Source organism: Bos taurus, chromosome 5 (genome assembly GCF_002263795.3).
Source record: "Bos taurus isolate L1 Dominette 01449 registration number 42190680 breed Hereford chromosome 5, ARS-UCD2.0, whole genome shotgun sequence".
In the NCBI taxonomy this organism is placed as follows: domain Eukaryota; kingdom Metazoa; phylum Chordata; class Mammalia; order Artiodactyla; family Bovidae; genus Bos; species Bos taurus.
This window is the reverse complement of record NC_037332.1, coordinates 113,416,969-113,444,149: the sequence shown is the minus strand read 5'-3', so window position 1 is coordinate 113,444,149 and position 27,181 is coordinate 113,416,969. Positions and strand designations below refer to the sequence as shown.

Sequence of the window (27,181 nt, the reverse complement as noted above, 5' to 3'; positions counted from 1 at the left end):
GCAGCTTCCGGTCGGCAAGATGGTGGCGCGCAGAAGGAAGCGTGCGGTGCGGGAATCTGATTCGGGGGTTCCAACCCTGCCCGGCTACTCAGGTGAGGGAATGCGGGGCGCGAGGCCGGGGAGCGGCCATACTTCTCCACGAAGAGCCCGGGGGCTCGGCAGTGGCTCAGGACCCCGAGGAGCCGTCACACGCTTGGACGTGAGCCCCAGAAGGTTCTGAAGCCCCGGGCCCCCTTAGCCCACGCGGCGCCTGTTCTCGTCTGGCTTTACTTGGCTCGGGACGGACCTAGTTTGGCCAACGCTTTCCTTGATGAATGCACCTCCGTCTACACTTTTCCAGGGCGAACTTGTGTCTGTCTACATTCTCTCCCCTGAGATACACGCATCCACTTATCAGCCCCTCTTTGCAATTTCTGGTCCAGCCCGCTCAGCGCTCACCTCGCCTGTTATTATGTGTCCTCCTCACTGGTTCCCCTGCCTTCTGTTTTTCACTCAGCTGCCAGAATAACTCAGATCTTGCCTCACACGCCCATCCCCGACGAACTCTCTTCAGTGATTAAAGTTAGCATGTAAAACAAAATCCAGACATCACATCACTTCTGTCCTGGCTCTAGCTAACCTATAGCTCTGTCTGTTTCTCCGAGACAACAAGCTCTTTACACCCACAGAGTTTTTGTACTTACTGTGTCTTTTTCCTCTGAGTTCCTCAGACAGCTCTGCTGTGTTACAGGGCTTCGTGTCATTCTGGTCGAAGCTTTAATGTTACTTCCTCAAAGAGGTCGTCCTGATAGATGCCTGTCTGAAGGCCTCTGTCACCCACTACCCTGCACTACTTCACTCTGTGTGTTTCCTTCCTGTTTGGAATTTTATTTATTTTTGGCTGTGCTGGGTCTTGGTTGGTGCTCGGGCTTTTCTCTAGTTGCCAGGAGTGGGGCTGCTCTCTGGTTGCAGTGTGCTTCTCATTGCAGTGGTTTCTTTTGTGGAGCATTGGCTCTATCTAGGTAGGCATGCAGGCTTCAGCAGTTGCTGCTCCCGGGCTCTAGAGCACAGACTCAGTAGCTGTGGTTCACAGGCTTAGTTGCTCTGTGGCATGTGGGATCTTCCCGGATCCGGGATCCAACCTGTGTCTCCTGTATTGGCAGGTGTATTCTTTACCACTGAGCCTCCGGGGAAGCCCCTGGTGGAGGCTTTAATGTTAGTTCCTCAAAGAGGTGGTCCCAAAAGGCCTCTGCCACCCATCAGCCTGCTCTGCTTCACTCTGTGTGCTTCCTTCCTATTTGATACCAGCTTGTTACATGCTGACTTGTTCTGTCCTCCCACTTTACCACGTGAGCTTCCTGAGTGCAGGGCTTGCAGCTGGATCGTCTCCATGCTCTCTGTGTCCGGAGAGGTGGTGTCTGGAAGTTTGCATCTCTTGTGACAGGATTAAAGTTTATGGGAATGCCAGCGATTATCCAAATCATCACACAGCAGGGGGCTTAGAGACCGAGAGAGATGTTAAGGCACAAAGCAGGTAGCTCTAACCTGGCATGCAAGGCTCTCCCAAGGAAGTGAGGACCTGAAGAATGGGTGGAAGGATGAGGGCTGATGTTTCAGAGCAGCATGGGTGAAGCCCTGGCTGATTGGAGGAACAGAGAGGAGGCATGTGGTGTGGAGAGGGGAAGATGGGGTGAAGAGAGGCTACACAGGGAACCGTGGTAAGGATTTGGGGTTTACCCCCAGAGCAGCAGAATTTGAACCTCTCTCCTTTCGCATCTCATTTACATTCTCTCTACTACCGACTGGAGCCCCTCCTGGGCAGATGGTGTTCGTCCAGCCGCGTAGCCTGCCCAAGCATCTTGCACAGGCCTTGCCTAGGAGAAGGGTTCAGTGAAGGATGGATGGGTGGATGGGCAGACCGACAGGCACACAGGACTAAAAAGGGACAGCCTGAACCTGACTCGTGTGTCGTCCCTCCCCGTCCCCATGTTCCTTCCAGCCATTCCGATCAAATTCTCTGAAAAGCAGCAATCCTCTCATTACCTCTATGTGAGAGAGCACAAAGTTCGAGAAGGTACCAAGTCTCCCTGGCCTCCGAAGCGGACCCTTTTTGTCCTCAACGTGCCCCCGTACTGCACAGAGGTAAACGGGTGTCTGGGAGGGAACCTGAGCCTGGGGCAGGGGCTCCTGCGGGCCCCTCACCTCCCCCCAGTCCTCAGTGATGAGAGGGAAGCAGCTAACTGAAGCCCTGGTGTCTGGAAGTCTGCATCTCTTGTGACAGGAAGTTGGCTTTTTAAAGGTGTCCTTTTTTAAATATAATTCTTTAGGGAGCCCATAACTTTTTATATGTTACCCAGAATTGTTTGAGTTACGTGTTTTTTCCGCCGATTATAAAATTGATATGTGTCCATTGCAGATAGTATTATAGTACAGCCGAAGTGTTCTGTTGCCTAAAGCAGTTGCTGCATAACTATGTCTGCCAAGCATAATTCCACCCGAAGACAGAGACACTTGAGACTGAAAGTGTTAGTCGTTCAGTCGTGTCCTGCTCTTTGCAGCCCCGTGGACAGTGGCCTGCCAGGCTCCTCTGTCCATGGAATTCTCCAGGCAAGAACACTGGAGTGGGTTGTCATGCCCTCCTCCAGGACAGACACTTGTTCTCACATTTTTTCTTGAGTATTGTGAAGGTTGTGCTAACTACTTGTGTGAAGTCTGACAACATAAACATTCTTTTTTTTTTTAATTGATACGCATCCATAGTAAAAAAAATAAGAAAGTAGGAGAAGATAAAATTACCTCTGAGTCTACTATTCAGAGTTTTCCCAGGTGGCGCTAGTGTTAAAAAACCCATCTGCCAATGCAGGAGACAGAGGTTCAGTCCCTCCAGGAAGATCCCCTAGAAGAGGGCATGGCAACCCATTCTAGTATCCTAGCCTGGAGAATTCCATGGACAGAGGAGCCTGGTGGGCAACAGTCCATAGGGTTGCAAAAAGTTGAACATGACTAAAGTGACTTAGCACGCACGCACTACTATGCAGATATGTCTGTTATTTTTTTTCTTCATAAAAGTTACTAAATTTAGTATTTCTTTAATTTACAGAAGAGAAACTAAAGGAATGGCTGGATTTTTGATGATTTTTTTTTTTTTTAGAAAAGAAATATTAATTTTTAAAAGATTCCTCTGCAGTTAAGGAGAAAAACAGTGAGAGGGGAGGATGTCGTTTTTAATGTGTCCTGAAGACTAGTGTATGAATAGAGAAGCCTAGCACTCACTACACTTCACAGATTGAGCAAATCTGTGTCATCAGTGCCCAGACTGAAAAACAGAGCATCACCCACACCCCAGAAATCCCGCTGCACCCCTTCCCCCTGCCAAGGATAACCACCAACCTGATTCCAATAGGGGAGATTTAATTCTTTCTAAATGGCTGATTCAGGTAGTAAAATTTCCCCACCTATTCTGAGAGACTTGGGTTCAATCCCTCGGTCAGGAAGATCCCCTGGAGGAGGGCATGGCAACCCACTCCAGTATTCTTGCCTGGAGAATCCCATGGACAGAGGAGCCTGGAGGGCTACAGAACATGGGGTCGCAAAGAGTCAGACACAACTGAAGTGACTTAGCACATATGCATTCTTGTAATAGTGGGAAAAAGAAAAGTTGAGAACCCACTTCTCCTTTGGAGATCCTTCAGAGACATTGACAGGGGAAGAGAGATCTTTCAGCCAGATGGCCTTTCAAAGGGAGCAGTCCCTTTCCGGAACAGACAGAGCATACCCTGGGCACATGCTTCCAGCAGGGTCAGGTCATAAAGCCAAAAAATTATACTTGAATTCCGTCTCCCCTCTGTATCCTCCTTCTGGAGTCCCTTTTTACCCACAGCTTTGAACACAAAGTCAAAAAAGGTGGCCCCCTTGGGCCGTGGGGGGCTGGGGTTGTGACCTCGGTGTTGAGGAGCTGGGTGGCGTGCCCAGGCTCTCTGTGCGCGCCCTGCAGGCTGGACTCCGGGCCTCTGGTGTGGCCGGCGGCTCACCCTGCGCTTCTCTCCGCCCTGGCAGGAGTGCCTGTTGCGCCTCCTCTCCCCGTGCGGGCCCGTCCAGTCAGTGGAGTTACAGGAGAAGCCGGAGCTTGCTGAGAGCCCAAAGGAGCCCCCGTCGAAGTTCTTTCACCCCAAACCAGTTCCTGTAAGCCTGCAGGACCGGGCCGCGCCAGTGAGGGTGTGGGCGGGGCCGAGCGGTGTCCCCGGTGTGTGAGGGGAACGTGCATCGGGGGTGGCCGCAGCAATTAAGGTGTTCCCTGTGGTCAGGCCCGTCCTGACCTGTGTGGTCTAGGAGTCCTGTCAGCTGAGCGGCCTCCACCCGGATTTGCCACGTCCTAGAGCCTCCCTGTCGGGCTCTTTCCATCATCCTGGGAGTGGGGAAGCTCAGAGACATCTCTGCTCCCCGCCCGAGGGGCCTCCCCGAGCACCCCTGCCGCTGGCTTCCCCCCGCGGAAGTCGATTCTTCCTTAGGCTCGGTGGCCCTGGTCTCCGTTCTCTGCGTCCGGTGCCCACACCTCCTCCTGTTGAGGGGACTTTGCGGGCGCCCCCCCGCCCCATGTGTCCATCCACTCCTGGCCCCGGGAGAGCACACCCTCCCCTGAGTCCCTCCCACAAGTGAAACAGGGGCCCCCAGGGTCCACTGCTCCCCGGTGAAGACGTGGGATCAGGTCACTCTTAGCAGAAGTTGCGTAGCTAGGAGTGTGGGCACCCCACGCCTGGGTTAGAACAGCCCTTCTCCTCCTGGTTCCGCGACAGTCAGGCTGAGGGCGGGTGGGGGGCCCTGGGGTGAGTCCCCCTGGGGAAGGCTCCGGCTGCTGACCTCTCACCTCCTCCAGGGTTTCCAGGTGGCCTACGTGCTGTTCCAGAAGCCAGGCAGCGTGTCAGCCGCCTTGGCCCTGAAGGGCCCCCTGCTGGTCTCCACTGAGAGTCACCCTGTGAGGAGCGGCGTCCTCAGTCAGTACCGTGGGCCCCGGGCCGGGAGGGCAGCTTTGGGGGCCGCGTCTGCCCGTGTCACCTGGCCCTCAGGGTGGGCAGGGGTGAGGGCCCCCGCTCGCCGCCCCCGGATTCGTCCTCAGGCGCGAACCCGGGCCCACGCATCAGCATCCCGGCGGCCTGGGCGGGGAGATCCCGGCCCGCTGCCAGGTCCTGGGGGGGCCCTAAGGGGCGGGCCTAGGAATCCCCGTCTCCCTCGCCCCCTTCTCCCTCAGAGTGGATCCGAGATTACACGGACTCGGTGCCGGACCCCGAGGCCCTGAGGGTCGAGGTGGATGCCTTCATGGAGACATACGACCGGAAGATAGCGGAGGTGGGGCTTCTGCACGGGCGGCGGCTGGCTGGGCCTCCCTGCTGGTAACATCCAGCCGGAAACGGTCCTCTCGTGAGAAATGGTCTCTGGCGGGCCGGGCGGTCAGGGCTGGAGGGGAGCAGCGTGAGGGCACGCGGTGCTGGGCGCGGAGGGAGCAGCCGAGGTGGCAGCGTGGTGCCAGGAGAGTGGAGAGGAGGTGGCGAGGGGCTCCTGGGGCCACAGGGTGGGTCCCACGCGCCCGCCCGTCACGGGCCCTGTTCCCTGCAGGAGGAGGCCAAGGCCAAGGAGGAGGAAGGCGTCCCCGACGAGGAGGACTGGGTGAAGGTGACCCGCCGGGGCCGCCGACCGGTGCTCCCGAGGACGGAGGCGGCCAGCCTGCGGGTGCTGGAGCGGGAGAGGCGGAAGCGCGCCCGCAAGGAGCTGCTCAACTTCTACGCCTGGCAGCACCGCGAGACCAAGATGGAGCGTAAGGCGCCCCAGGGCCCTGTCCTTCACCCCACTGCCTGCGTGCCTGGGCCGTGGTCTTGTGGCCGCTCTGCCAGCCCCGGCTGCGCGGAGCTTCCTGGTCTGTTAGGCTGGGAGAGGGGTCCTAGGGGTCTCCCAGCACCCCCAAAGCCTTCTTCCTTCACCTCGGGGTGTGTGTTGGAGGTGGAGGGGATAACAGAGGTTGTGTTCTTTTTTATTTGGTTTTGTTGGGTCTTAAATGCAGTGAGCAGGCTCTTAACCGTGGTGGGTGGGCCTCTCTAGTTGAGGTGCCTGGGCTCGGGTGGTTGTGGCATGAGGGCTTAGTGGCCCTGCTACGTGTGGGATCTGAGTCCCCAGCATTGCAAGGCAGATTCTTAATCCTTGGGCCACCAGGGAAGCCCCATTGACCTGGTAAAGTTTCTGTCTGAAACCTCAGGCATGCCATCTTCTCCACTTCAGCCTGCATCCTCTGACTGGGTTGCGGCCCAGTTCCATTTCCTGGCAGCATCTGCACCGTTGCCCAGCACAGAGGCAATGGGGGAGGCTGTGCTGAGCGCCCACCAGGGGAGTGGGGGCTGAGGGGAGGAGCTGCTGTCCTCTCCAGTGTGGGCTGCGGGGCATAGCTCCTGCCCCGCCTGCCGTCTCACCCCGGTCCTGTTTCCCTTCCTGATCTCTCGCCCCAGATATTGCGCAGCTGCGCAAGAAGTTCGAGGAGGACAAGCAGAGAATTGAGCTGATGCGGGCCCAGCGCAAGTTCCGACCCTACTGAGCCTCTCCCGTCCCCACGGGCCCCGAGGCAGGAGGCAGTGTGGCCAGTGAGGACCCGGGGTCCTGGAACACCTGTCTCAACGGCTGTGCCCAGGCCGAGGGGCCGCTGTGTGAAACCCCAGAGACCTGAGCCCACGGGGTGGGTGAAGGACAGAGTCACCCATCGGTTCCCGTGTGCTTCAGCTGTCCTAGGGCCCGGAGCGAGGACTTGGCCTCTGGAAGCCCCTGGCCCAGAGCTGGCTCCTTCCCTGTCCTGGGTCCTGTCCCTGCCTGGCTCCGGACTCTCCTCTCAGGGCTGACTGTCCCCTGTGTTCGCCCCTTCCTCCTGATGGAGAAGCCCCTGTGGGCAGTGAGACGGCCTCACAAGCAGAATACAAGAACGTTTTATTTTTCATGCAGCTGGGTGGCAAGAAAGCACTACAAAAGCCAGCTGGGCCTATCTCAGGCCTCACACATGCCCTCTGCGCAGTCACAAAACAGACACCATCCCTCCCCCCGGAAGTCACAGATGTTAAAGTCAGAATCTTAGACCCCTCCGTGGCCCCACCCCCAGCTCTGCCATAGCACTCGCTTCTGGCCGTGCTGGTCTTCGGGACCAGGGGCCCTGTCCCCAGCACGCTGGCCTGGGCTCGGAAGCTGGGAGCCCGGTGCTGAAGCAGGCGGCTGTAGCTCCAGGCCCAGGGCTACAGGGAGGCTGGGGTCCCCTCCTTGTTCTGTAAAAAGGAGCTGATGACACGAGCCACCTGCTGGGGTTGGTTCATGTGGATGTAGTGATTGCCTGGGACTTCAAAGTACTGGAATCTCTGGGGAGGGAAGGGGACATGGGATGAGGTGACCCAGTGGAAGGCCGCCTCCCAGCAGTTCCGCGTGTCCACAGCTCTGCAGGCCCTAGTCAGTCAGGGGAGGGGACAGTCAGGCCTGGCTCGGAGCCAGTGGGAAGTGCCTTCCTGGGAGGGAAGTGCCCAGCCCTTGGGTTCTAGGCCATTCTGAGCTGAGGTGGTAGAGCTCGGCTAGGGAGGGGGCCGCAGTCCAGGGGCTGCTCCTGGGTCTGGTCATCAGATAATACTCACTTGAAGAAGGAACAAGCAGCCTTTCCAACTGGCCCAGAAGAAAGGCCCACAGGGCAGGAAGAAAGACATTGAACATTGCCTGGCTAGCCACACAGGGGCTTCGCCTTTGTGATGACGCCCGGCCATCTGCTCAGGCCCTAGGGTCAGCTGTCTACTGGATGATGCTCCTGAAACGCCAGGTGCTCCCAGGAGCCCAGGCAAACATCAAAGTCATAGCACACATCCCAGCCCTCCAGCTTGGAGTCTGGCACCGACTGGTGGGACTGGTCATCTGTTCCCATTTGAGACCCTAGGAAATTGTAGAACCACTCAGTTGGGCATGGCCCAGGAATACAGGAGGACAATAAAACCAGGGGATTCTGCCAATGAAAAGCCTGCTTTCTGTGCTGATTTATATGTGATTCCAGGGACCATAGTAGCAACATGAGGCCTGGTTGCTCCTGGGGTTACCTGTTAGACCTGGGGCCAGAGCAGGGGTCCCAGTGCAAGAAAAGAGATGGACAGGTGGAGCCCAGGGCAGCCTGGCAGCCCCTGCCGACCCCAGCTGCCCTGAGCCCTGGGCACCCACCTCTTTCAGGACAGACTTAAGTGAGCTGACCACGAACATTACGGTCTCCTTGTCGGCATCGTCCTCTCTTCTCAAGGCATAATATCCTTCGGTTGCTCTGGAAGATGAGAAGGAAGGTTCACCTGGGACCGCTCCCTGCATGCTCTGTCTCTGCCCTGGGCTCTGAGATTGGCCCAAGCCCGAGCATTCCTCTAACCTTCCCACCGCCGCCGGGCCCTTCGAGCCCAGGTTTAGTTCAGGACTGAGTCATTTAGTCCCCACTGGCCCTCGCAGCTCAGCGGGACCTGCACAAGGTTAATCTCAGGATCTTCCCAGGGTTAGCCACTGAATGGTGGAGCCAGGATCTGAACGGGCTTCTGAGTGCATGCTTTCTCTTTTTTTTAACAGCTTTATTAATTCCACCCATTTAAAATGTACAGTTCCATGGATTTTGGTACATTCAGAGGTGAGCAACCATCCCTACAGTTGATTTTAGATCCTATTTATCACCTCAACTGAGCCACAGGGGGTCCTGCAATGCAGGAGGTCCAGTTCCTGGGTGGGGAAGATCCCCTGGAGGAGGAAATGGCAGCCCACTCCAGTATTCTTGCCTGGGAGATCCCATGGACAGAGGAGCCTGGAGGGCTACAGTCCACGGGGTCACGGAGTTGGACGCGACTGAGCACATGATGGATGTGGACTTGCAAGTGAATGGAATCACACAGTACGCAGGCTCTCCTGACTAGCTTCTTTCAGCAAGTCTAATGTTTTCAAGGTTCCTGCCTGTTGTAGTGTCAGTGCGTCATTCCGTCTCGTTGCGGCATCAGTCCATCATGTGGTTGGAGCCTATTTGCTTGGCGGTGAGCTGAGGGACATCGGAGTTGCCTCCCACGCTCGGTTCATTCTGTTCTGAAGGACACCGCTGTGAGCCACCAGCACTGGCTGTGGTGTGGGCAGATGCTGGGTCACATGGTGATTTCAAGGCTTGAAAAACTGCCAGACCTTCCCAAAGTGGCTGCACCGTTCTACAGTCGCACAGCAGCCTGGCAGGGTTCTAGTTTCTAGCTCCTCCAGGCCCTCAGCATAAAGTCTAGATGTCCCAGAGGGTGCGCAGCGTCCCTCCCTGGGGTTGGGATTTGCCCCCCATGAGTCCCTGCCTTCTGAACCCCTGTGCTCGGCAGACGAGTCCCCGGAAGTCACAGTTCCTGCCAGGTCCCAGGTCCAGGCTGAATGCAGTGGAGCAGGGGTGGCACCTGAGCCCCCGCGAAGGATGTTCAACGGGCTGTGGGTCCCGAAGGTGGCGGATGGCCTCTGACTGAGGATGGCGGAGAGGGGACAGCAGATGGAGGCACAGGGCCGGCCTGGGGGTGCGCGGGGCCCGGTGTGGCTGGAGGGTTTGGGAGGATGGGGCCAGGCGGTACTGACTGCTGCTCCCTCTGCCACACCTGAGTGTGCCTTGCCGCCCAGACACAGATACCTGTGGAAAGGTGTGGTGCTGTCCCTGCCCACCCCTAGTGCCCTCCCCCGTGCCCGTCCCCTCGCCTGCCTTCCACGCACCAGCGACGGGGCGGGGGCGGGGGGGGGGGCGGCGCTGCCCAGGAAAGATGGCAGAGTGGTCTCATACCAGGAGACCTGGGCATTCCTGAAACTCAGGTCTGTCTGGGGAGCTTGGTTCCAACTTACTTGACGAGCAGGACGCGGGCCTGCAGATTTTTGATGTAGTGCATAAACAGCTCCCTGCTGACGAAATCGAGGCAGTGCTCTGCCTGCAGAGACAAAAAACCCCAGTGAATTCTCGCCACGAGGCCCCAGGCGCTGCTGTGAGTGGAAACCCAGCTCTCTTGGGAGCAGTAGACACCCACCTCGGGCACCCAACCAGGACCAAGCCCACTGCCTAGCCACATCACCACCTCAAGAGAGGCTTCACCTCCCTCAGACTGGAGACTTTAGTCCCCGTAATCGTTCTCCCTCCTCCTGGGCTCGTGGCTGCCCAGGCAGACGACATGTCCAGGCCCCCCTCTGCCAGGTGAGGCCATGCAACTACATGCAGAGAAGTGACCCGGGTGCTTCGGGCCAAGGTTTTAGGACGGAGGCGTGACACGGGAACCATACGTGGCTGCTGAGGGCTTGTCCAGCCTGAGACATGCTGTCTCACTGGATTTTAAAGACTTAGTGTGAAAAAATAATGTCAAATATCTCGACTATTTTTTTATGTTGATTCCATGATGAAGTGACAACACCTTGGATACACTGAGTTAGAAGGTATTATGAAAGTTGACTTCACCTGTTTCTTTTCACTCTTTTTGTATGGCCACAAGACGGTGAGACTTTAACATGAGCTCACATCATACTTCTATTGGACTGCGCTGCTCTGGGCCGAGAGCCCTCTGAGGGAGGGCACTCAGGATTTCCTGTGTCCACAGCTCTCGGCACATGTGTGACAGGCACGGGGTTCAGTGAGTGTGTGCCGAGTGGGTTAATTCAAGAGCGCCCCCACATGGACTGACTGTTAATGTCCAGTTCCCCTACAGCATCTAGAGGAAGCTGCACGCACACACAGCCAAGAAAACTCATCTTTGTTCTGCTCTGACCCCTCCCAGCTATCTCCTTCTCCTCAGAGAAACAGAGGTCCCCCTGTCAACCACAAGGCCTGCTGGGTGAAGATTTACTGAGGATCCAGACATGCCACATGTTATCCCCTCCCCAGAGGATCCGAAAGGCAAAGCAACTGTGTCTCAGTCAGCAGCTGACCGGCTTCCCAGGTGGCTCAACGGTGAAGAATCCATCTGCCAAGGCAGGAGAGGTGGGTTCCATCCCTGGGTTGGAAAGATCCCCTGGGGAAGGAAATGGCAACCCACTCCAGTATCCATGCCTGGAAAATCCCATGGACGGAGGAGCCTAGCGGGCTATAGATAGTCCATGGGGTCACAAAAGAGTTGGACACGACTTAGCGACTAAACAACAACCGGTGAGACAGGAGATGGCGCCAGACTCAGCTCAGCATGGACTGCCCCCCACCCCTAGTCTTTTATTTCAGTCGGTTCAGTCACTCAGTCATGTCTGACACTTTATGACCCCATGGACTGCAGCACGCCAGACTTCTCTGTCCATCACCAACTCCCGGAGTTTACTCAAACTCATGTCCATTGAGTCAGTGATGCCATCCAAGCATCTCATCCTCTGACATCCCCTTCTCCTCCTGCCTTCAATCTTTTCCAGCATCAGGGTCTTTTCCAGTGAGTCAGTTCTTTGCATCAGGTGGCCAAAATATTGGAGCTTCAGCTTCAGCATCAGTCCTTCCAATGAATATTCAGGACTGATCTCCTTTAGGATGGACTGGTTGGATCTCCTTGCAGTCCAAGGGACTCGCAAGAGTCTTCTCCAACACCACAACTCAAAAGCATCAATTCTTTGGTGCTCAGTCTCTCAGCCTTGCTTTAATTTTGCTTCTCCCAGCAGGACTGGGACCCTGTGGCTTGATGGCCCAGGCAGGCCCTCAACAGAATTACAGGCAGGTCTCTGAGGCAGAGGTTGACGGATATCACCTCCATGCACGTCTCCAGATGTGAAAACAGAACACAGATCTGGGTTTGTGGAGCGCTTTCCTCAAAGGCAACCATATGAAGGCTCCAAAAAGCCTTTGAGGACAGCTGCTGGCCGCATCTTATCTCCTCCGTCTTTTTTCCTTTTCCTCTCCATCCCTCTCTGACCGTCTTTTCCCAGTCTGCTTTCATTCCCTGATCTCTCCTTTTCTTCTGTAAGTCAAGTGTGAGTTTCCCAGGTGGCTCTGCAGTAAAGAACCCACCTGCCAATGCAGGAGATTCAATGGGTTTGATCCCTGGTATGGGAAGATCACCCGGAGAAAGAAATTGCAGCCCACTCCAGTATTCTTGCCTGAAAAATCCCATGGACGGAGGAGCCTGATGGGCTATAGTCCATGGGGCTGCAAAAGAGTCAGACGACTTAGCAACTCAACAACAACAATAAATTCAAGTATAACTTATAATGAAGTGCACAGATCTGAGTGTTACCTCATCACGGCCTCTGACACACGGATACATGTGTCACGTAAGGATGTAACCATGACCCAGATGGAGGCTGGAACTGCTCAGCAACCAGCCGGCTCCCTCTGGGGGTCTTCTCCAAGGATACCACCTGCTCTGACCTCTAGCTCCCTAGATCAATTTTGCCGCTGTTCGAACTTCATATAGGAGGAGTCATAGTGTTCTTTTTGAGTTCGGGCTTCTTTTGGTCTGTATGTGTGTTTTTCACATTCCTGTATGAATGTGTGGCAGTATATGCATTCTGTTGTTGATAGACATTTGGGTGATCTCCACTTTGGGGCTATTATGAATCAAGCTGCCGTGTCTTCTGGAGCACACACACGCAGTGCTGCCGGCTGTATATCTAGGATTGAGATTGCTGGGCAGAGAATTTGCATATATTTTCCTTCGGTAGTTACTGCCAGTTTTCCAAAATGGCTGCATCAACTTACACTTCCTCCCGCAGTGTGGGACAGTTCTGGATTCTCCACATCCCCACCGAGACTTGGTATTTACTGTCACGACTTCGGTTTTAGCTGCTCTGGAGCGGGTGTGGAGGTCTCTCGCTGGGGCTTTGATTTGCGTTGCCCTAATAACTGATGGCGTCCAGCACCGTTCATGTGCTCACCGGCCATCTGGATGGCCTCTTTCAGAAAGGGCCTGTTCAGATCTTTCGCCAGTTTTTAAAAATGAGGTTGTCAGCCTCTAATCTTATCGATTTGGAGAAGTTCCTTACATATTCCAGACATGAGTCCCTCAGCAAACCTGTGTATTTATTTACTTATTTGGCTCTGTCGTGTCTTAATTGTGGCACATGGGCTCTAGTTCCCTGACCAGGGATCGAACCTGGGCCCTCTGCATTGGGGGCGCAGAGTCTTAGCCACTGGACCACAAGGGAAGTCCCCTTTTTCATTAATATTCTGTTTTTTAAAAAAATATGTATTCGTATTTATTTATTTGACTGCACTGGGTCTTAGTTGCAGCATGTGGGATCTGGTTCCCTCACCAGGTATCGAACCCAGGGCCCCTGCATTGAGAGAACAAAGTCTTAGCCACCGGGGAAGTCCCTCTTTTTTTTTTTTTTTTTTTTACTATTCTATTTTGATGAATAGAAATTCTAAATTTTAATAAAGCTGTATCTATCAACATTTTCATTGATTCATGGTGTGTGTGTGTGTGTATTAGTCTACTTAAAACATATTTGTCTACCTCAAGGTCATGAAACCATTCCCTAATTTTTCTTCTAGAACATTACTGTTTCACCCTTCATATTTGCTCTACGATCCATGGTGAATTAATTTTTTGTATATTGTGTGAGGCAGGGACCTGGGGTCATACTTTTCCATCTAGAAAACCCACTGCCCGCCCCCCAGTGAACTGAGGTGGTGTCTTTATTATAAGCTGGGAGAGCCTCATTCATAACTTTCATAATTAAATTCCCAAAGTATTCTACAAATTCATCCCAATATAATTTTTAACAGAAGTCAATGATTCTAAACTTCATTCAAAAGTGAGAATATGCAAGAAAAAGCAAGAACATGTGTGAAAGAACAAGGAGAGTGGACTAGTTCTGGTATCAAAACGTGTTAGAAAGAAACAGGAATCAGAACGTGTGACTTGATGCGGACAAAGAGATTGATGGGACGTAAAAAGCAGGGACAGGCCCATCCTAGAATTTGTCTCTTTGGTGATTTAGTTTCTGCCCCAAGGGGAGTCTTCCCATCTGTGGGTGGCCCTCTCCCTTGGGCCCTGTGATGACCACACGGCTCCCCCTGCAGAACAGCTGTGGGCACAGTCCCCGAGGCTGGAAGGGCATTTCCAAACACCCTCAAAAACAAACTGACTTCCCTGTGGTCCAGCGGTTATGAATCTGCCTCGCAATGCGGGTGATGCAGGTTCGACCCTGGGTGGGGGAACTAAGACTCTAAGCAGAGCAACTCAGCCCACGCACCCCAACGGCTGAGCCCACAAGACACAGTGAGGACTCCTTGTGCTGCAACTAAGAACTGACGCAGCCAAATAAATAAACAAGTAAATAAATAGTCTAAAAAATAATAAACTGGCAAGAGTAGTACTACTGCAGAAACTGAAAAAAAAAAACCCAAACTGCTCTGGGAAGCGGACAGCTGGGACAGCAGCCTGACTCAGCCCCAGGGGGGCCAGCCAGGAGACTCCCTGGAGGAAGACTTCTCCATCAGGGCCTCCAGGATCCTGCTGATTAGGATCGAGCCGTGAGCTCCGCCTCCCCCGCCAAGGATGGGCACCCAGAAGACAAGCCACAGAGAGTGAGCCCTGTGCTGGGGACGGCCCTGGATAACTGGCGGTGGACCCACTGGTGTTCCTCTGGGGAAGAAATGAAAATGGATCCCTACCCCTCCACGGGCTTCCCTAGTGTCTCAGCAGTAAAGAACCCACCTGCCAATGCAGGAGACCTGGGTTCAGTCCCTGGGTTGGGAAGATCCTCTGGAGGAGGAAAGAGCAACCCACTCCAGTATTCTTGCCTGGGAAATCCCATGGACAGAGGAGCCCGGCGGGCTACAGTCCATGAGATCACGAAGAGTTGGACTCAACTGAGCAACTGAACAAACAAACAACCCCTCTTTGCTTGAGAACAAATTCCAGCTGGATCAAAAACAAAACTCGAACATTCCCATCCCCTTGGCTGATGCCCTGGTTCAGGCCTCGTGTCCACGCCTGGGCCTGGGTGACAGCTCTCAGCAGGCTCCATGGGGCCAGAATGTCCCTCCTCTAATGCTAGCGTCTCACAGTGGAGAGCATTTAACCCTCTTACACGGTCGCAGAAAGAGCCTCATCTGTGAGCGCCGGAAGCGACGGCACGGTGCCTGGTCACTCAGCACGTGACCTTAGCTAGTCTTCACAGCTACCCCAGGAAGGCATGCACAGGGGCTGGCACCTCCTGGCGGCTCACCAACTGGCTGCATGGATGAATAAATGGACGAATGCATTTTCTTTCTGCACACAAGACAGCTGAGGCTCAGAGAGGGTAAGTGCCTTGCCCAAGGTCACAGAGCCTCTCTGTGGCAGAGACGACTGAGTTTCTAGAGTACTCCTGTCACACACCAGGCTGCCTCCAGGCTGCCTGCCAGTTTCTGAGGCCTTTAGTTGGCTTGTTTTTTGGCCACACCCTGCAGTTTCCAGGGGCTGAAGGAGGAGGACGGGGGAGGTGGTGTTTAGCGGGTACGGAGGTTTCACTGGGGATGATGAACAATTTTGGGGTGGTGACAACTGCACAACATCGTGAATGCATTTAATGCCACAAATGGTTTGAAAATGGTTATTTATCATGCTATACATATATATCTCTTACTACCATAAAAAAGGAAAGAGGTTGACAGGCACTGTGAAAGGTCGAGAAGACAGCAGCACTCACCCAAGTGATCCTCCGATCTCTGTTCAGCCACACACCTGGAAGGAAGCAGAGAGACGTGGACTCAGCACCGCCAGTTGCAAGTGGAGGGGGGTGGAGACACAGCTCAGTTCTCCAGGGACCCTGGGTCCTTGCAGCCAGGGCTCATCGCTTCAGTCTGGGCCCGCAGGGACCACCCTGAGCATCCTCTCGGGCTTCCTCAGAGCAGAGCTTGCCCATAGCTACCCTGCCATGGACTGGAGTGGCCCAGGCAGGTGCCTCCGAGCCATCCTGGAGGGAGCACAGAGTGATGGTGGTGGTGGGAACAACTACCCACCTGGCATCACAATCTCATCTCTGGGAGCCCTGAAATGTTCACTGGGATCTTTATGTTCCAGGAAGTACCAAAAAGCTAAGAAGAACATCATCACTTGTTGGAGAGAAATTGAGCCAAAAAAGAAAGGTTGTGTGTCGGGGGAGGCCTGGGTGGTCCCAGCTCCACCTGGGTTCTCTGCCACGGTCCATATGGGGGCCACCTATCCCGTGTGGCTCAGACGGCAAAGAATCTGTCTGCAGTGCGGAAGGCCTGGGTTCGATCCCTGGGTGGGGAAGAGTCCCCAGAGAAGGAAATGGCAACCCACTTCAGTATTCTTGCCTGGAGAATCCCATGGATGGAGGAGCCTGATGGGCTACAGTCCACGGGGTCGCAGAGTCTGACACGACTGAGCAACTAAGCACAGCACAGCACAGCGACATATGACCCAGCAATTCCCACCTGGGCAGTGTCCCCTCAAGAAAGGGCTGCAGGAGTTAGGATGGCAGCCGCCATCAGCTCATGTAGCCGAACACTGCCAGCTATTCCGTCACCAGTGCCCATGTCCCCAGGGTGAGTCACAGCCACCTCATGCTGGCCTAGGAGACTCTCTAAGACCAGTAGGAATTAAATCAACAGCTGGAAAGAAAGAAGTGGAAGAACCCGAAAAGAGAAAGACAATTGCTGAAGAAAAGCACGAGGGATGCGTTCAGAAAAAGAACCCATTTTTTACAGTGGGGATTCTTATCCAGAACCAGCCTTTTATAACCCCATTCCATGGAAACCAATTCCTATGCCCCCTCCTAAAGAAGTGAAGGATGTCTCAGGAAAGAAGGCTAAGAGGCCGTGATGAGCCGGCCACACGGGTCATCCTCTCTGGTAGGGCATAAAGCTAGAAGCAATCTTTGCCTCGGAACTCTGTGCAGAATACAAAGATAATAGATGTGGGAAATTACATGGTTTCACCTGGAGCTATTTAATTTTAAAATCAGAATTTTTTTTTTTTACTGCTCAGTTATTAGTAGGGCAACATTTTGATGGATCATTGATAAGTTCAAGTTTTTGCATTTGTATACTGAGTCTTTAGAGTTAATTGAGGACTCTAAAAATGAAAACATTTTCATTTGTATAAATGCTTCAAGGTTCATCTTGGCATGTTGTTCGGCAAGATAAGTGACTGAATATCTAACAAGCTTATATTAAAACTACCCTCTAATACCAATAAAACCAACAGTTTTCCCTGCATTCATACTTAAAAAAAAAAAAAGAAAGAGCTGCAGGGTGTCAGGGAGGGTACAGAATCTCAGAGCCTGGAGGCAGCCTGATCTGAGTAGTGTAGGACCTGAGTAGGGGAGAGAATGCGTGACATGGGTCACCCCACAGACGTGCTGCCTGAGAGAAGCAAGGCTGTTCCCTCCTTCGCACGCGCCTTTGCACAAACACCACGCTCCCAGCCAGGCCTCCGGGACCTTCCTCCACACCCGACCTCCCTGCACAGATGACTTCTTTCTCTCCATTCTCCCCAGAAATTTCTAATGCCTTCTGTCATCTACCCTCTGTGCTTCTTTCCTCTACTAGGTCACAGCTTCCACGAGGACATGGAGATTTGGTCTCTTTTTTGTCCACAGCTGATTTTTTAAAAGTCTTTTTGCCTGCGCTGGGTCTTCGTTGCTGCACTTGACTTTCTCTGGTTGCGGGGGCTGCTCCCGCTGTGGTGTGGGCTTCTCACTGCCGTGGCTTCTCTTGATGAAGAGCACGGGCTCACGGGCTCAGCTGCCCCTCGCCAAGTGGAGTCTACCAGGATCAGGGATGGAACCCATGTCTCCTGATGGGCAGGCGGATTCTTAACCACTGCCCCACCAAGGCAGTCCCATAGCTAATTGTTGGTAGGGGTTCTTAGGCATTCGTGACTCAAAATACTTAGAAGGAGCATGTAATTGGAAGACTCTCTGGTCACTGCGCTACTAGATCACTGCTGTCTGATGCAACCACGGCCAAGGCCTCTGGGCCGCCTTCGTCTCCGGCCATGACCTTCCTGCACAGATGACTGGCTCCGCTGTGTGTGCAGGACTAGAGCTGACCCCTGGGTCTCCTGGCCTCCAGGCTCACTGCTCTCCTCCCTCCTCCAAGCCTGAGCTTCTGCTGCTCAGAGGATGTGAAAAGACTTAAAAGGGGGGGTTTATCTTGGGGGTGGGGTGACCCCCAAGGTACTGAGGACTCCACAGTGCTGTTTTCTCTGCCCTGAGGCCCTGCCCCGCCCTGAGGCCGTCCTCCGTCTCTTCCAAGCCTCGCCTCCAGCTGACACCCACCCCGCCTGGACACTCCCGCACCTGTCTGCTTTTCTGCTTGCCTCTCCTGTGACAGTGACCTTTGTGAGGGCAGGAACGGTGTTTCTCAGACTGGTGGGCCACAGCAGATGTCACTTAAATAAGAAGTCCAAGCACCAGGTCCAAAAGCAAGTGGCCCTGGTGCTCCTGGTCATGAAAGAGACTGGTGCGTGGTGTTTTCTCAGTTAGATTCCAATCCCACAGTCACCACGTGCCAGCAGCCATGAGCAGGGCTTTGGGCCAATTCACCTCATTTAATTCCCTCAACAACCACACAAAGGCAGACGCCAGCATCTGTTTTACTGGGAAGGAACCAGGGAGGGTTGAGGTTGAGGTCGGCCTGGCGGCTGGGACCCCTCAGGCTGGCCCAGCCCCTGACTTGTGAGGGACGCCTCCTCCAAGGGTTTAGAAATCCCCGGAAAGTTGCATGAAATGTACATTTTATAAGAAAATAGTTTTGAAGGCAGGGGATGTTATGAGAACCCTAGACTCCCCCCTTTCTTGCAACAGCCGATAGTTAGAGACTGTGCCATGGTGATATAATACAACATATTTTTGAGTCCTGCTCTTTGGCTCCTGGCCAGAGCTCCTAAAAACTGTCCCTTCCTAAAGCGGTGGAAATGCTAGGGGCATCTTTTGTCCTAACAGTTGGTCTCTGACACAGAACTCCTAAATTCCTTGGGATTTCCTGGGCAGTAGGAATGTCTTTTGTTCAAATGGGGTGATCCTGGGTGGTTCTTGGATGGCTTTAGGATGGGGGCTGGTCACCAGGAAGATCGAGCCATGATTAGGAGCTTGGAACTTTCAGCTCCACCCTGGTCCTTTGGGGAAAAGAGAGGGACTAGAGGCTGAATTGGGAGAAGGAAACGGCAACCCACTCCAGTATTCTTGTCTAGAGAATTCCACGGACAGAAGAGCCTGGTGGGCTGCTGTCCCTGGGGTCACACAGAGTTGGACACGACTGAAGCGACTTAGCATGCCTGCATGCATTGGAGAAGGAAATGGCAACCTACTCCAGTGTTCTTGCTCGGAGAATCCCAGGGACAGGGGAGCCTGGTGGGCTGCCATCTATGGGGTCGCACAGAGTCGGACACGACTGAAGCAACTTAGCAGCAGCAGCAGCATGCCTATTGGGTAAAGCCCATAGAAATCTCTGCATTTGGAGAGCTTGCGGGAGGTGTTGGGAAGGTGGCACACCACTCCCTTTCTCTGCTGGGACCTGCCAAGCTCATGGACTCAAACACCCACAGGAGCTGGGCAGAGCGGGCGCTGCACCCACCGGCACATGGAGGGGTCTCCGTCCACCTGCTGTTGTCTATGGGGAAGGTGTTGCCAGCTCTTTGCGTTTTTCAAAAGAAAACCTCCCTGATGGTCCAGCGGCTAACACTCTGTGCTTCCAACCCCGGGGGGCCCAGGTTTGATCCTCGGTTGGGAAACTACATCCCACACTCCACAGCTAAGAGTTCACAGGCCACAACCGAGACTGGCACAGCCAAACAAACGAACAAAAAGAAAGTGGAGCTCTCCATTTTCACACAGTCTTTCTATTCTAAATACAAGCCATCTATTCAAAATTCCCCTCGGGTCAAATTTTTGTGTTTCAAGTGCACAAGTCAAAACAAATCAGGCTTGCAGCCCCAGGGCAGCCCAGCTCGTGACCGAGTCAGAGCTGCAGCGGCCGGGTGCTGACATGGGACTGTCCGTGGTCACGAAAACCACCCGGATCAGGACTCTCCCCACCTCACGCCAACAACTGAGCTTGTTTCTAGACAGCCTGGGCCAGGGCTGTGACAGGAACACGGATAAGAGGCAGATAAAATCGGAGCTGACCTCCCTCCTCGCCCTGCTTGCTGCCTCCTGCTTTTCCCAGAAGCCCAATCAAGCTCCTGCCTCAAGCCTTTCCTGGAGGTTTCCCTGCATCCCTGAAGGGTTCAGAGGTCACCTTCTCCATGAGGTAAACCCAGGCCCTTCTATTGAAGAGAGCAAAGGACAAGCTCGACCCCAACTCTGGCCTCCCTTACTCGATGTTTTTTTATTTTTTTCTAGAGCGCTCTCATCTCAGACTCTGGGAAGACTTGGGGAGAAAGACGGCGCCACACATGGGCCAAGGAACGCCTGAGGCCACCAGAAGCCAGAAGAGAGGCTCGGACGGCCTGTCACAGCCCTGCCAACACTCTGATCTTGACTTCTGGCCTCACACTGTGAGAATAAATGTCTGCTGTGTAGGCTGCCCCGTGTGTGCGGCTTTGTATTGGCAGCCCTAGGAAAGAAACACACATCCTGGGGGGTTGGGTTGGATGATGGGGGTGTGGCCTGCTCCAGAATGCAGTGGGGGGCTGTCAGGGGGTCGGGACTCAGGAGGAGCCTGGAACATCAGTTCCCCGGGGTCACCCTGTCTGATTGGGTCTGGGAGGCTGCTTGGTCTGCTTTGGGGTTAACCCCGGGCCTCAAAGGGCCCCAGTAGCACAGAGGGGCTTGTCCCGACACAGCCATCCAGCCGCCTGCTCACTGCCCAGGACGCCTCTCTCCTCTGCTCTCACCCCGTGACACCTGGCTCAGCGTCCGCTCACCGTCTCACATGACCCTGGGCTGCCCTAATCGGCTTCCCCAGCCTCTGTCAGGCACCCGCCAGGCACCCTGTCTTATTCCAGATTAGCCCACTTCTGCCTCGGGGCCCCTCCAGTCTGCCATTAGGGGAGCCGGAGCCCATAGGCCTCTGCACTCCACCTCCCTTCTCCATTATGGATTTGCAGGGAGGGGCAGATATGGCGACTAAGACAAGAACAGGTTGCCAAACCACTCAGGGATATTCCCCTTGACCTAATGGTGGGTTGGCAACTTCTGAGAAAAACTACAGCACAGCAGGCACTTCCCTGGTGGTCTGGTGGTTAAGGCACCGCACTTCCACTGCAGGGGGCCCAGGTTCTATTCCTGGTTGGCGAGCTAAGACCCCACATACCTCACCAAGTGGCCAAAAAGAAAAAAAAAATTACAGCACAGCAGACCTTTGGCTTCTCTTGAGCAGCTAGAAATTCTGGCCACCCAAGTCCCCACATGATGACCACTGGGGGCTGCCCTGCTGTCTCCATTCAAGGTCCCTATCACTTCCCAAGGCCCCACCTCCAGCAGCTGGGGTAATTCCACAACTCCTTGAGCCCCCCCCAACCCCGGCCCCGCCCCACCCGAGGACACTTGGACTTTGGACTCTAGCCTCATTTAGTTCTTCATAAACTGAAGTCACCTGGGAAGGTCTAGGAGTCTAACAGCAGGAAGAGCTTGCCCACGCTCTCTGAGCTCCTCAGGGAGTCATTGCCAGCGAGGGCACTTGTGGATGGGGCCCCCTGGGGTTGTGCCAGCCAGGTGTCGTCTCTGGCTCACCACCCTCGGGGCTGGGCACAGAGCAGACTCTGGGTGAAGGTTTCCTGATTGAATATATTGGGAAATAACACGCAGAAAACACAGGCCTGATGCTGCCCTGAAACCAAGGTGCCACCAACTCAACTTCTCCATTCTGAAAAACATCTTCAAAGTCCCCTGCCCTGTGGGGGTCCTCTAAGCCTTGCCTCGGACACTGGGCGCCCAGCACACAGGGTTGGCAGACCAGGGCAGCGTTGTGCCTTGACAATGAGCCCCCAAACCCCTGACCAAGTTTCCCACAGGATGTGACTTTCTGGAATGTGCAGCAGCCGTCTGACCTAGCATAAGCTGCTTGGCCCATCTGAGCCTCCATTTCTCCTGCTTTAAATGGGACGAGCATAGGGCAGTGGGCATGGCAACCCACTCCAATATTCTTGCCTGGAGACAGAGGAGCCTGGCGGGCTACAGTCCACGGGGTCTCAGAGTCAGACACGACTGAAGCAACTTGGCACGCATAAGTCAGTAGGAGCATTAAAGGAGGTACTTTTGCAAAGTGCTTAGGATCACGCCTGGTCCAGAGCAAGCAGCAGTAAAGCTTAGCCACTGCCATTCCTCAGAAAGGACAGTGCCCATAAGCAAAGGCCTTGGACAGCGAGCCCCTTACCCGTGGCCACCTGTGTGGTTCCTCTCTGCAGGAGATGCTTCCCGCACTCCTCGCCTGCGTGGCTGTTCTTTTTCAGTAACCTGGGGAAGAGGGGACACTGGGTGCCTGGGGCGGGGGCGGGGGCCCAGGTGAAAGGAGAGGAAGGTGCGGGAAGGCCACCTGCCAAGGACACGCGCCTGCACCAGTGGGGATGTTTGCCTCAGTGCTGTGAGTGTGCGTGTGTCTGTGTGTGGGGGGGTACTGGGCGTGGCAGAGAGCTTGTGGAGGGGTGGGGCAAAGGGCACAGCTACAGGGTGGGGTGAATGAGGGCAGACAAAGTCCCAGCCAGGGTGGCTAAGGAGCGCCAGTGAGCACACAGAGAAACAGGTGTGCTGCAGATTTGGGACTAGGAGATGGAGCTTCCTCCAGGCCCCAGAGACTTCCCCCCTCGGTGGTCCATAACTTCCCCAGATCTCTGACTCCCACCGGTCCCACCTGCCACTCACCTCTGCAGCATCTCTTCCGGGCTGACCACCTGCTCGGGCTTCCTGGAGGCCTCCACCTGCAGCACGTGCTCTATGGCCCTCCGCTTGTAGGTCAGCAAGTTGTCCATCTCCTAAAGGCCCATGGGTTCTGCTGGGCGGGCGGGGACCCAGTTCCTCGCCCAGCCGCACCCTCCACTCAGCGGCACACCCTCTTAGCCCGAGAATACTCTGAACCCGAGAGAGGCAGGGCGCAGGATCAGCCCCTGCCAGTTAGCCCTGTGACCTGAAGCAAGTTGTCCACCTCGGTCACAGCCACCCAGCCCAGCCTGCAGACCGGGAAAGCTGGAGGGGTCAGGCTGAAGACGGAGGGGAAGGGAGAGCTCTGTTAACTGCCAAGTGCTTTGCAAAGGTGCACTATTAGGGTCCAACTGAACGGCAAGTTCATCTGTTCTAATTGACACTCTCACACTACATGGTGGAGAGGAACTTGCGGAGGGGGTACAACCTAACTCCAGTGCACCCATTTCCAGCCCAGCTCACTCTCAGCACAGCCTGGCCTCGTCCAAGGCCTACTGCCTGGAGCAGCAATGGGAAGTGACACCTCCATCCACCCCGGCAGGAGCAAAGAGTCACCAGAAACTCCCAAGGAAGCCCCCTGGGGCACGGTGTTTGTCAGCTCAGTGGGTGAAACCAACAAGGACTCCAGAGTGGTGGTTACCACAATCTCGGAGATCCTACTGTAACCCACGAGCTCTCCACTCACGCAATGCACTTATTGAGTGCTTACTGTGTGCCAGTACTGGGTGTGTGGTGGTAAAGAGACAGCTGTGGTTCCTGCCCTTACAGAATCTGTGGACATCTTATGGACAAGAAAACTGAAACTGATAAAGGAGCTGTGTGAGGCTAAGCCCTCGGGAACAGGAAGACTCCCGTCAGAGCTGGAGGGTGCCTCCACATCATCTAGTCCAGGGGACCCCAATCTTCCTGGTACCAGGGACCAGTTTCGTGGAAGACAATTTTTCCTTGGACCAGGGTGGGGGAGGGAGACGGTGTCAGAAGGAGTCAAACGCTTTACACTTACTGTGTACTTTATGTCTATTATTATTACAGCAGCTCCACCTCAGATCATCTGGCATTAGGTCCCAGAGGCTTCAGACCCCTGCCCTAGTCCAACCTCCTCATTGTACAGGTGAGGAAACTGAGGCCCAGAGAGGCAAACTGACCTGCCCGGAGTCACACAGCAGGGAAAATGGCAGAGCCAGGACTCAGATATAGAGACAGCCCTGGTGGTCGTCACTGGTGGTGCTGGTGAGAGGGGTCAACGCTTTGCCCACCAGTCCCTACTCAGGCCTCCTGTGTGCAGTTGTGTGGTGCGTGTACACTGTGAGGGCACTTGAGTGCAGGTGGGCCTGCCCAACTGTGCACCCCTAGGGCCTCCTCAGCCCACTGCTCCTCCCCTCTCCCATCCCTGCCTGGCCTTCTGCAGACTCCAGGCCACAAGCAGGGCCTCCAAGGATGACACAGGCCCGTGACCCTGTTCCCTGCCCAGTCCGAGGGAATACGTAGCACAACCCTGCCCTCAGGGGCGGTGGGGGTGGGGAACCCTGAGCCCTCTTGTCCAGCGTCTGCCACCTCCTCCTGCTTCCCTGGTATCTGCCAAGGCGGGCAGGGCTGAGGACACTATCTGGGACCCGGGTACCCCAGTGACACCATGTGCACAAGCCCCGTCCTTACGTTTGTGTCCAGGACAAATGGTAAGGACTCCAGCAAGATGAGTTTATCCACCATCTCGGGGAAGATACAGGAAAACTATGATGCGACACCGAAGAAAGGAAGCATGAAGAGGAGAGGAAGGAGAAGGACTCAGACTGTCCCCTGGGGACACTGGCGTTCGGGTGGGGACAGGGTACTGACCACTAGGCCACCAGGAATCTCTTATCCTTTCAGGGCACCTTTCTCTCCCCTCCTCCCCACAGTCCACACCCAGCATTGACCCCGGTGATGGCTGGATTCTCCAGGGTTCTCTGTGACAGAGGGGATGGGCAGTGGAAACACTTAACTCCATCAGGAATGTCCTCACAATAGTGATCATCATGGGTCCTTCCAAAGGAAGCTGGCACAAGCCACTAATGCACTGCCTGCTCCTACTCTTTACCCCTTCCTGCTCCTACTCTCCCCATCCCACCGGGAGGAGGGGCCAGAGGTGGTCACTGCAAAGCCATCTACTCACCATTCCACCCACAGCACCACCTGGGGGGACAAAAGAGTATTTGGCGGATATCCCCCAGCTCTCCAAGTCCTACCAAGACTCCTTCCCAGAGGTGGACCTACCACCAGCCAGGCCCCCCAGCTCCTGTCTCCCACCAGCAGGCGGGGCTCTGCATTCACCATCAAACTTGAGGCTCCCTCTCTGGGGCCACGCGGCCCCTACATCGGACCTGACTCTGTTTCCCTTCTCAAATCAGGAGACAACGGCCATCCATGGGGCCACCTGTCCCTTAGGGGGTTGCCTGAGGCCACTGGGCATGGTGCCCACGGGTCAGTGTCTAACGAACTCCTTTATATCTCCTTGCAGTTCCCAGGGGTGCAGGGAACCTGTGTACTAGTCCTCTCCCTCTCAGCCCCACAGCTTGAGACCAGCGCACTCACCAAAACTGTGGCCCAGGAGGGAAAACCGGTTCCATTTCAGGGCTGAAAAGACATGGAGCCAGGTTGGGGTGGGCCCAGCCTCCCCCACCTGCCCTCGGCCCCGCAGTCCCTGTGCCCTGGGATGCTCCACTCAGGAAACACCCTGAAAGGGCCCCCAGGGGCACTGAGGGGTTGGAACTCATGGGAAGAAGCGAGCTTTCTCCAGCTTGCACAAAGTCACCCATGAGTTGCTGGCAGAATTAGGGCCAGACCCCAAGGCACTCTCAGGCCAGCGTTGCTTCCTGGCCATCACACCCCATTCACAGAGCACCTCCCCAATTCCCTACACCACCCCACCCCCGACCCCCACAGACAAACACACAGGCTCTGTCTCTTGCTCACCTGCCGCGACTCTCCGGACCTCACTCACAAAGTTTTGATAGTGATACGGGAAACCTGGGCTGTAGTGGGATGAGAGCCCATGACCCCCGAAGTCCATGGCAACATAATTAAAGTCTGAGACAGAGGGAGAGGGTGGGAGGGGGCATCCAGGTCAGCCATCTCCCCCACTCCTGATTCTCCTACAGACCCGCTGCCTTACCCCATGGCTTCCCTTCAGCCCCCAGGCCCACCTTTTGGGAGAAGAGGGATGAGTCTGTCAAAGGAGTTGGCATTGTCCAGCCACCCGTGAAGGCAGAGAACAGGGGCGGCTTGATGGGAGCCCCAGGCTTTGGCTGCAATGTGGCCCCAGGGAACAGCGAGCTTCAGCTCTGAGATGAGACCTGAAATAAAGAGCCTGATGTGAGTGTGTGGCTACCTGGAGGACGGAGAGGTAAGCTGGGTCCACTGGGTGAGGAAAAACCTTGGGAGGGCTTCACAGTAGAATTTTGTAGAATAAGTTGGGGGTGGGGGTTAGCTAGGCCTAGGCTCTGTAACTTATGGCTGTGCGACCTGGAGTAAGTTACTAAAACCTCTTGACCTAGTTTTCTTTACTGTAAAACTGGAGTAAACAGAGTAATAAGCAATGGCCAAGGTTTTCTAAGCCTTCGCGGAGGGCGCGATGGGGTGGCCCATCTCCCCACATCTTCACAGTAAGTTGGAACACTCTCGCCCTCCCTTCCCAAACCCAGAAGCTGAGGCACAGGAAGTGCAGTCCATGCCCTAGGTCACACAGGGGCAATCAGGTGGAGCTTGGATTCAGCGCGGGCGGCGCGACCCCAGGCCCCTTGCCCTGACCCCCGGGGCACCGGCCCGCTCAGGTCCGGCTGCCTCCTATAGGGCTGACCTTTGCACCCGCAGGCGCTCCTGGCCAGGCCTGAGACACGCGTGCCCCCAGAGCCCCCGCGAATTTGCTTCTCTAACTTGGGGCTCCCGGAATCCTGAGAGACCACGTGCGACCCATTCTCGGGGCCCCACCCTCGCGCCTGTGGGACTGGGCCTGCTCTGCAGGCTGCAGACAAGGACGTGCTACCGCCGGGAGGGCGGCATGCCCACCCCGCTTCCGCGGTCCCAAGCAGGTGGGTGGCCTCGCCCATCCCACTCCGGTCTAGGGAGCCCGGGACTGCGGAGCCTCACCCATCGTTCGCGTCCCTAGGTTGCACGGAGGCCGTCACTCCAGCTAAGTCTCCCCGCGTGCGACAGACACCTGCGTTCTGGCTCTGGCTCCTAGGGAGCCGGCCCCGCCCCGCCCCGCCCCGCCCCGCCCCGCCCCGCCCACCAATGGTCGTGGCCCGCCCCGCCCATCAGCTGTCGTCCCCGCCCCAAACCCGCCTCGGCCCCGCCCATAAACCGCCCGTCCGCTCTGCCCCGCCCCCGCCCACCAGGTCCATTCTCCCGCCCCGCCTTC

The 27,181-nt window shown here is 55.4% G+C and overlaps 2 protein-coding genes across 9 annotated transcripts; one reads left to right on the top strand and one right to left on the bottom strand.

Annotated features, from left to right (window-relative positions):
- On the top strand, positions 1 to 7,997 carry RRP7 (ribosomal RNA processing 7 homolog). 2 transcript variants are annotated; one of them, XM_005207387.4, is made up of 7 exons: positions 1 to 92; positions 1,979 to 2,121; positions 4,036 to 4,161; positions 4,853 to 4,970; positions 5,225 to 5,322; positions 5,590 to 5,788; positions 6,471 to 7,997. In XM_005207387.4, exons 1-7 carry the CDS (start codon positions 20 to 22, stop codon positions 6,554 to 6,556), a joined length of 843 nt encoding a protein of 280 aa, XP_005207444.1. In that variant the 5' UTR covers positions 1 to 19; the 3' UTR covers positions 6,557 to 7,997. The 2 variants fall into 2 exon arrangements, with proteins under 2 accessions (XP_005207444.1, NP_001103544.1); NM_001110074.1 differs by lacking the exon at positions 5,590 to 5,788 and having other exon boundaries at positions 19 to 92; positions 5,225 to 5,240; positions 7,874 to 7,991.
- Positions 6,923 to 27,181, bottom strand: SERHL2 (serine hydrolase like 2). Of its 7 annotated transcripts, XM_024992805.2 has the most exons (12): positions 26,911 to 27,159; positions 25,968 to 26,117; positions 25,738 to 25,851; positions 25,357 to 25,398; positions 24,938 to 24,957; positions 24,442 to 24,516; positions 22,729 to 22,838; positions 22,244 to 22,323; positions 15,607 to 15,641; positions 9,856 to 9,938; positions 8,194 to 8,290; positions 6,923 to 7,358 (listed from the first exon to the last, which is right to left on the bottom strand). In XM_024992805.2, the coding sequence occupies exons 1-12, from the start codon at positions 26,912 to 26,914 to the stop codon at positions 7,239 to 7,241; spliced, it is 930 nt and encodes a 309-aa protein (XP_024848573.1). In that variant the 5' UTR covers positions 26,915 to 27,159; the 3' UTR covers positions 6,923 to 7,238. The 7 variants fall into 7 exon arrangements, with proteins under 7 accessions (XP_024848573.1, XP_024848576.1, XP_024848570.1 ...); XM_024992808.2 differs by lacking the exon at positions 24,442 to 24,516 and having other exon boundaries at positions 26,911 to 27,157; XM_024992802.2 differs by lacking the exons at positions 6,923 to 7,358; positions 8,194 to 8,290 and adding an exon at positions 8,557 to 9,487 and having other exon boundaries at positions 26,911 to 27,181.

Bases quoted from the DNA above. Each gene is read 5' to 3' on its own strand.
- RRP7 (XM_005207387.4), top strand. From the start codon at position 20: ATGGTGGCGCGCAGAAGGAAGCGTGCGGTGCGGGAATCTGATTCGGGG. The intron at 93-1,978 runs GTGAGGGAATGC...TGTTCCTTCCAG, and splicing joins AACCCTGCCCGGCTACTCAG to CCATTCCGATCAAATTCTCT. The intron at 5,323-5,589 runs GTGGGGCTTCTG...TGTTCCCTGCAG, and splicing joins ACGACCGGAAGATAGCGGAG to GAGGAGGCCAAGGCCAAGGA.
- SERHL2 (XM_024992802.2), bottom strand. The intron at 25,399-25,737 runs GTGAGCAAGAGA...ATGTCTTTTCAG, and splicing joins GGTCCGGAGAGTCGCGGCAG to CCCTGAAATGGAACCGGTTT. The intron at 24,517-24,937 runs GTGAGTAGATGG...GTCGCATCATAG, and splicing joins GTGGTGCTGTGGGTGGAATG to TTTTCCTGTATCTTCCCCGA.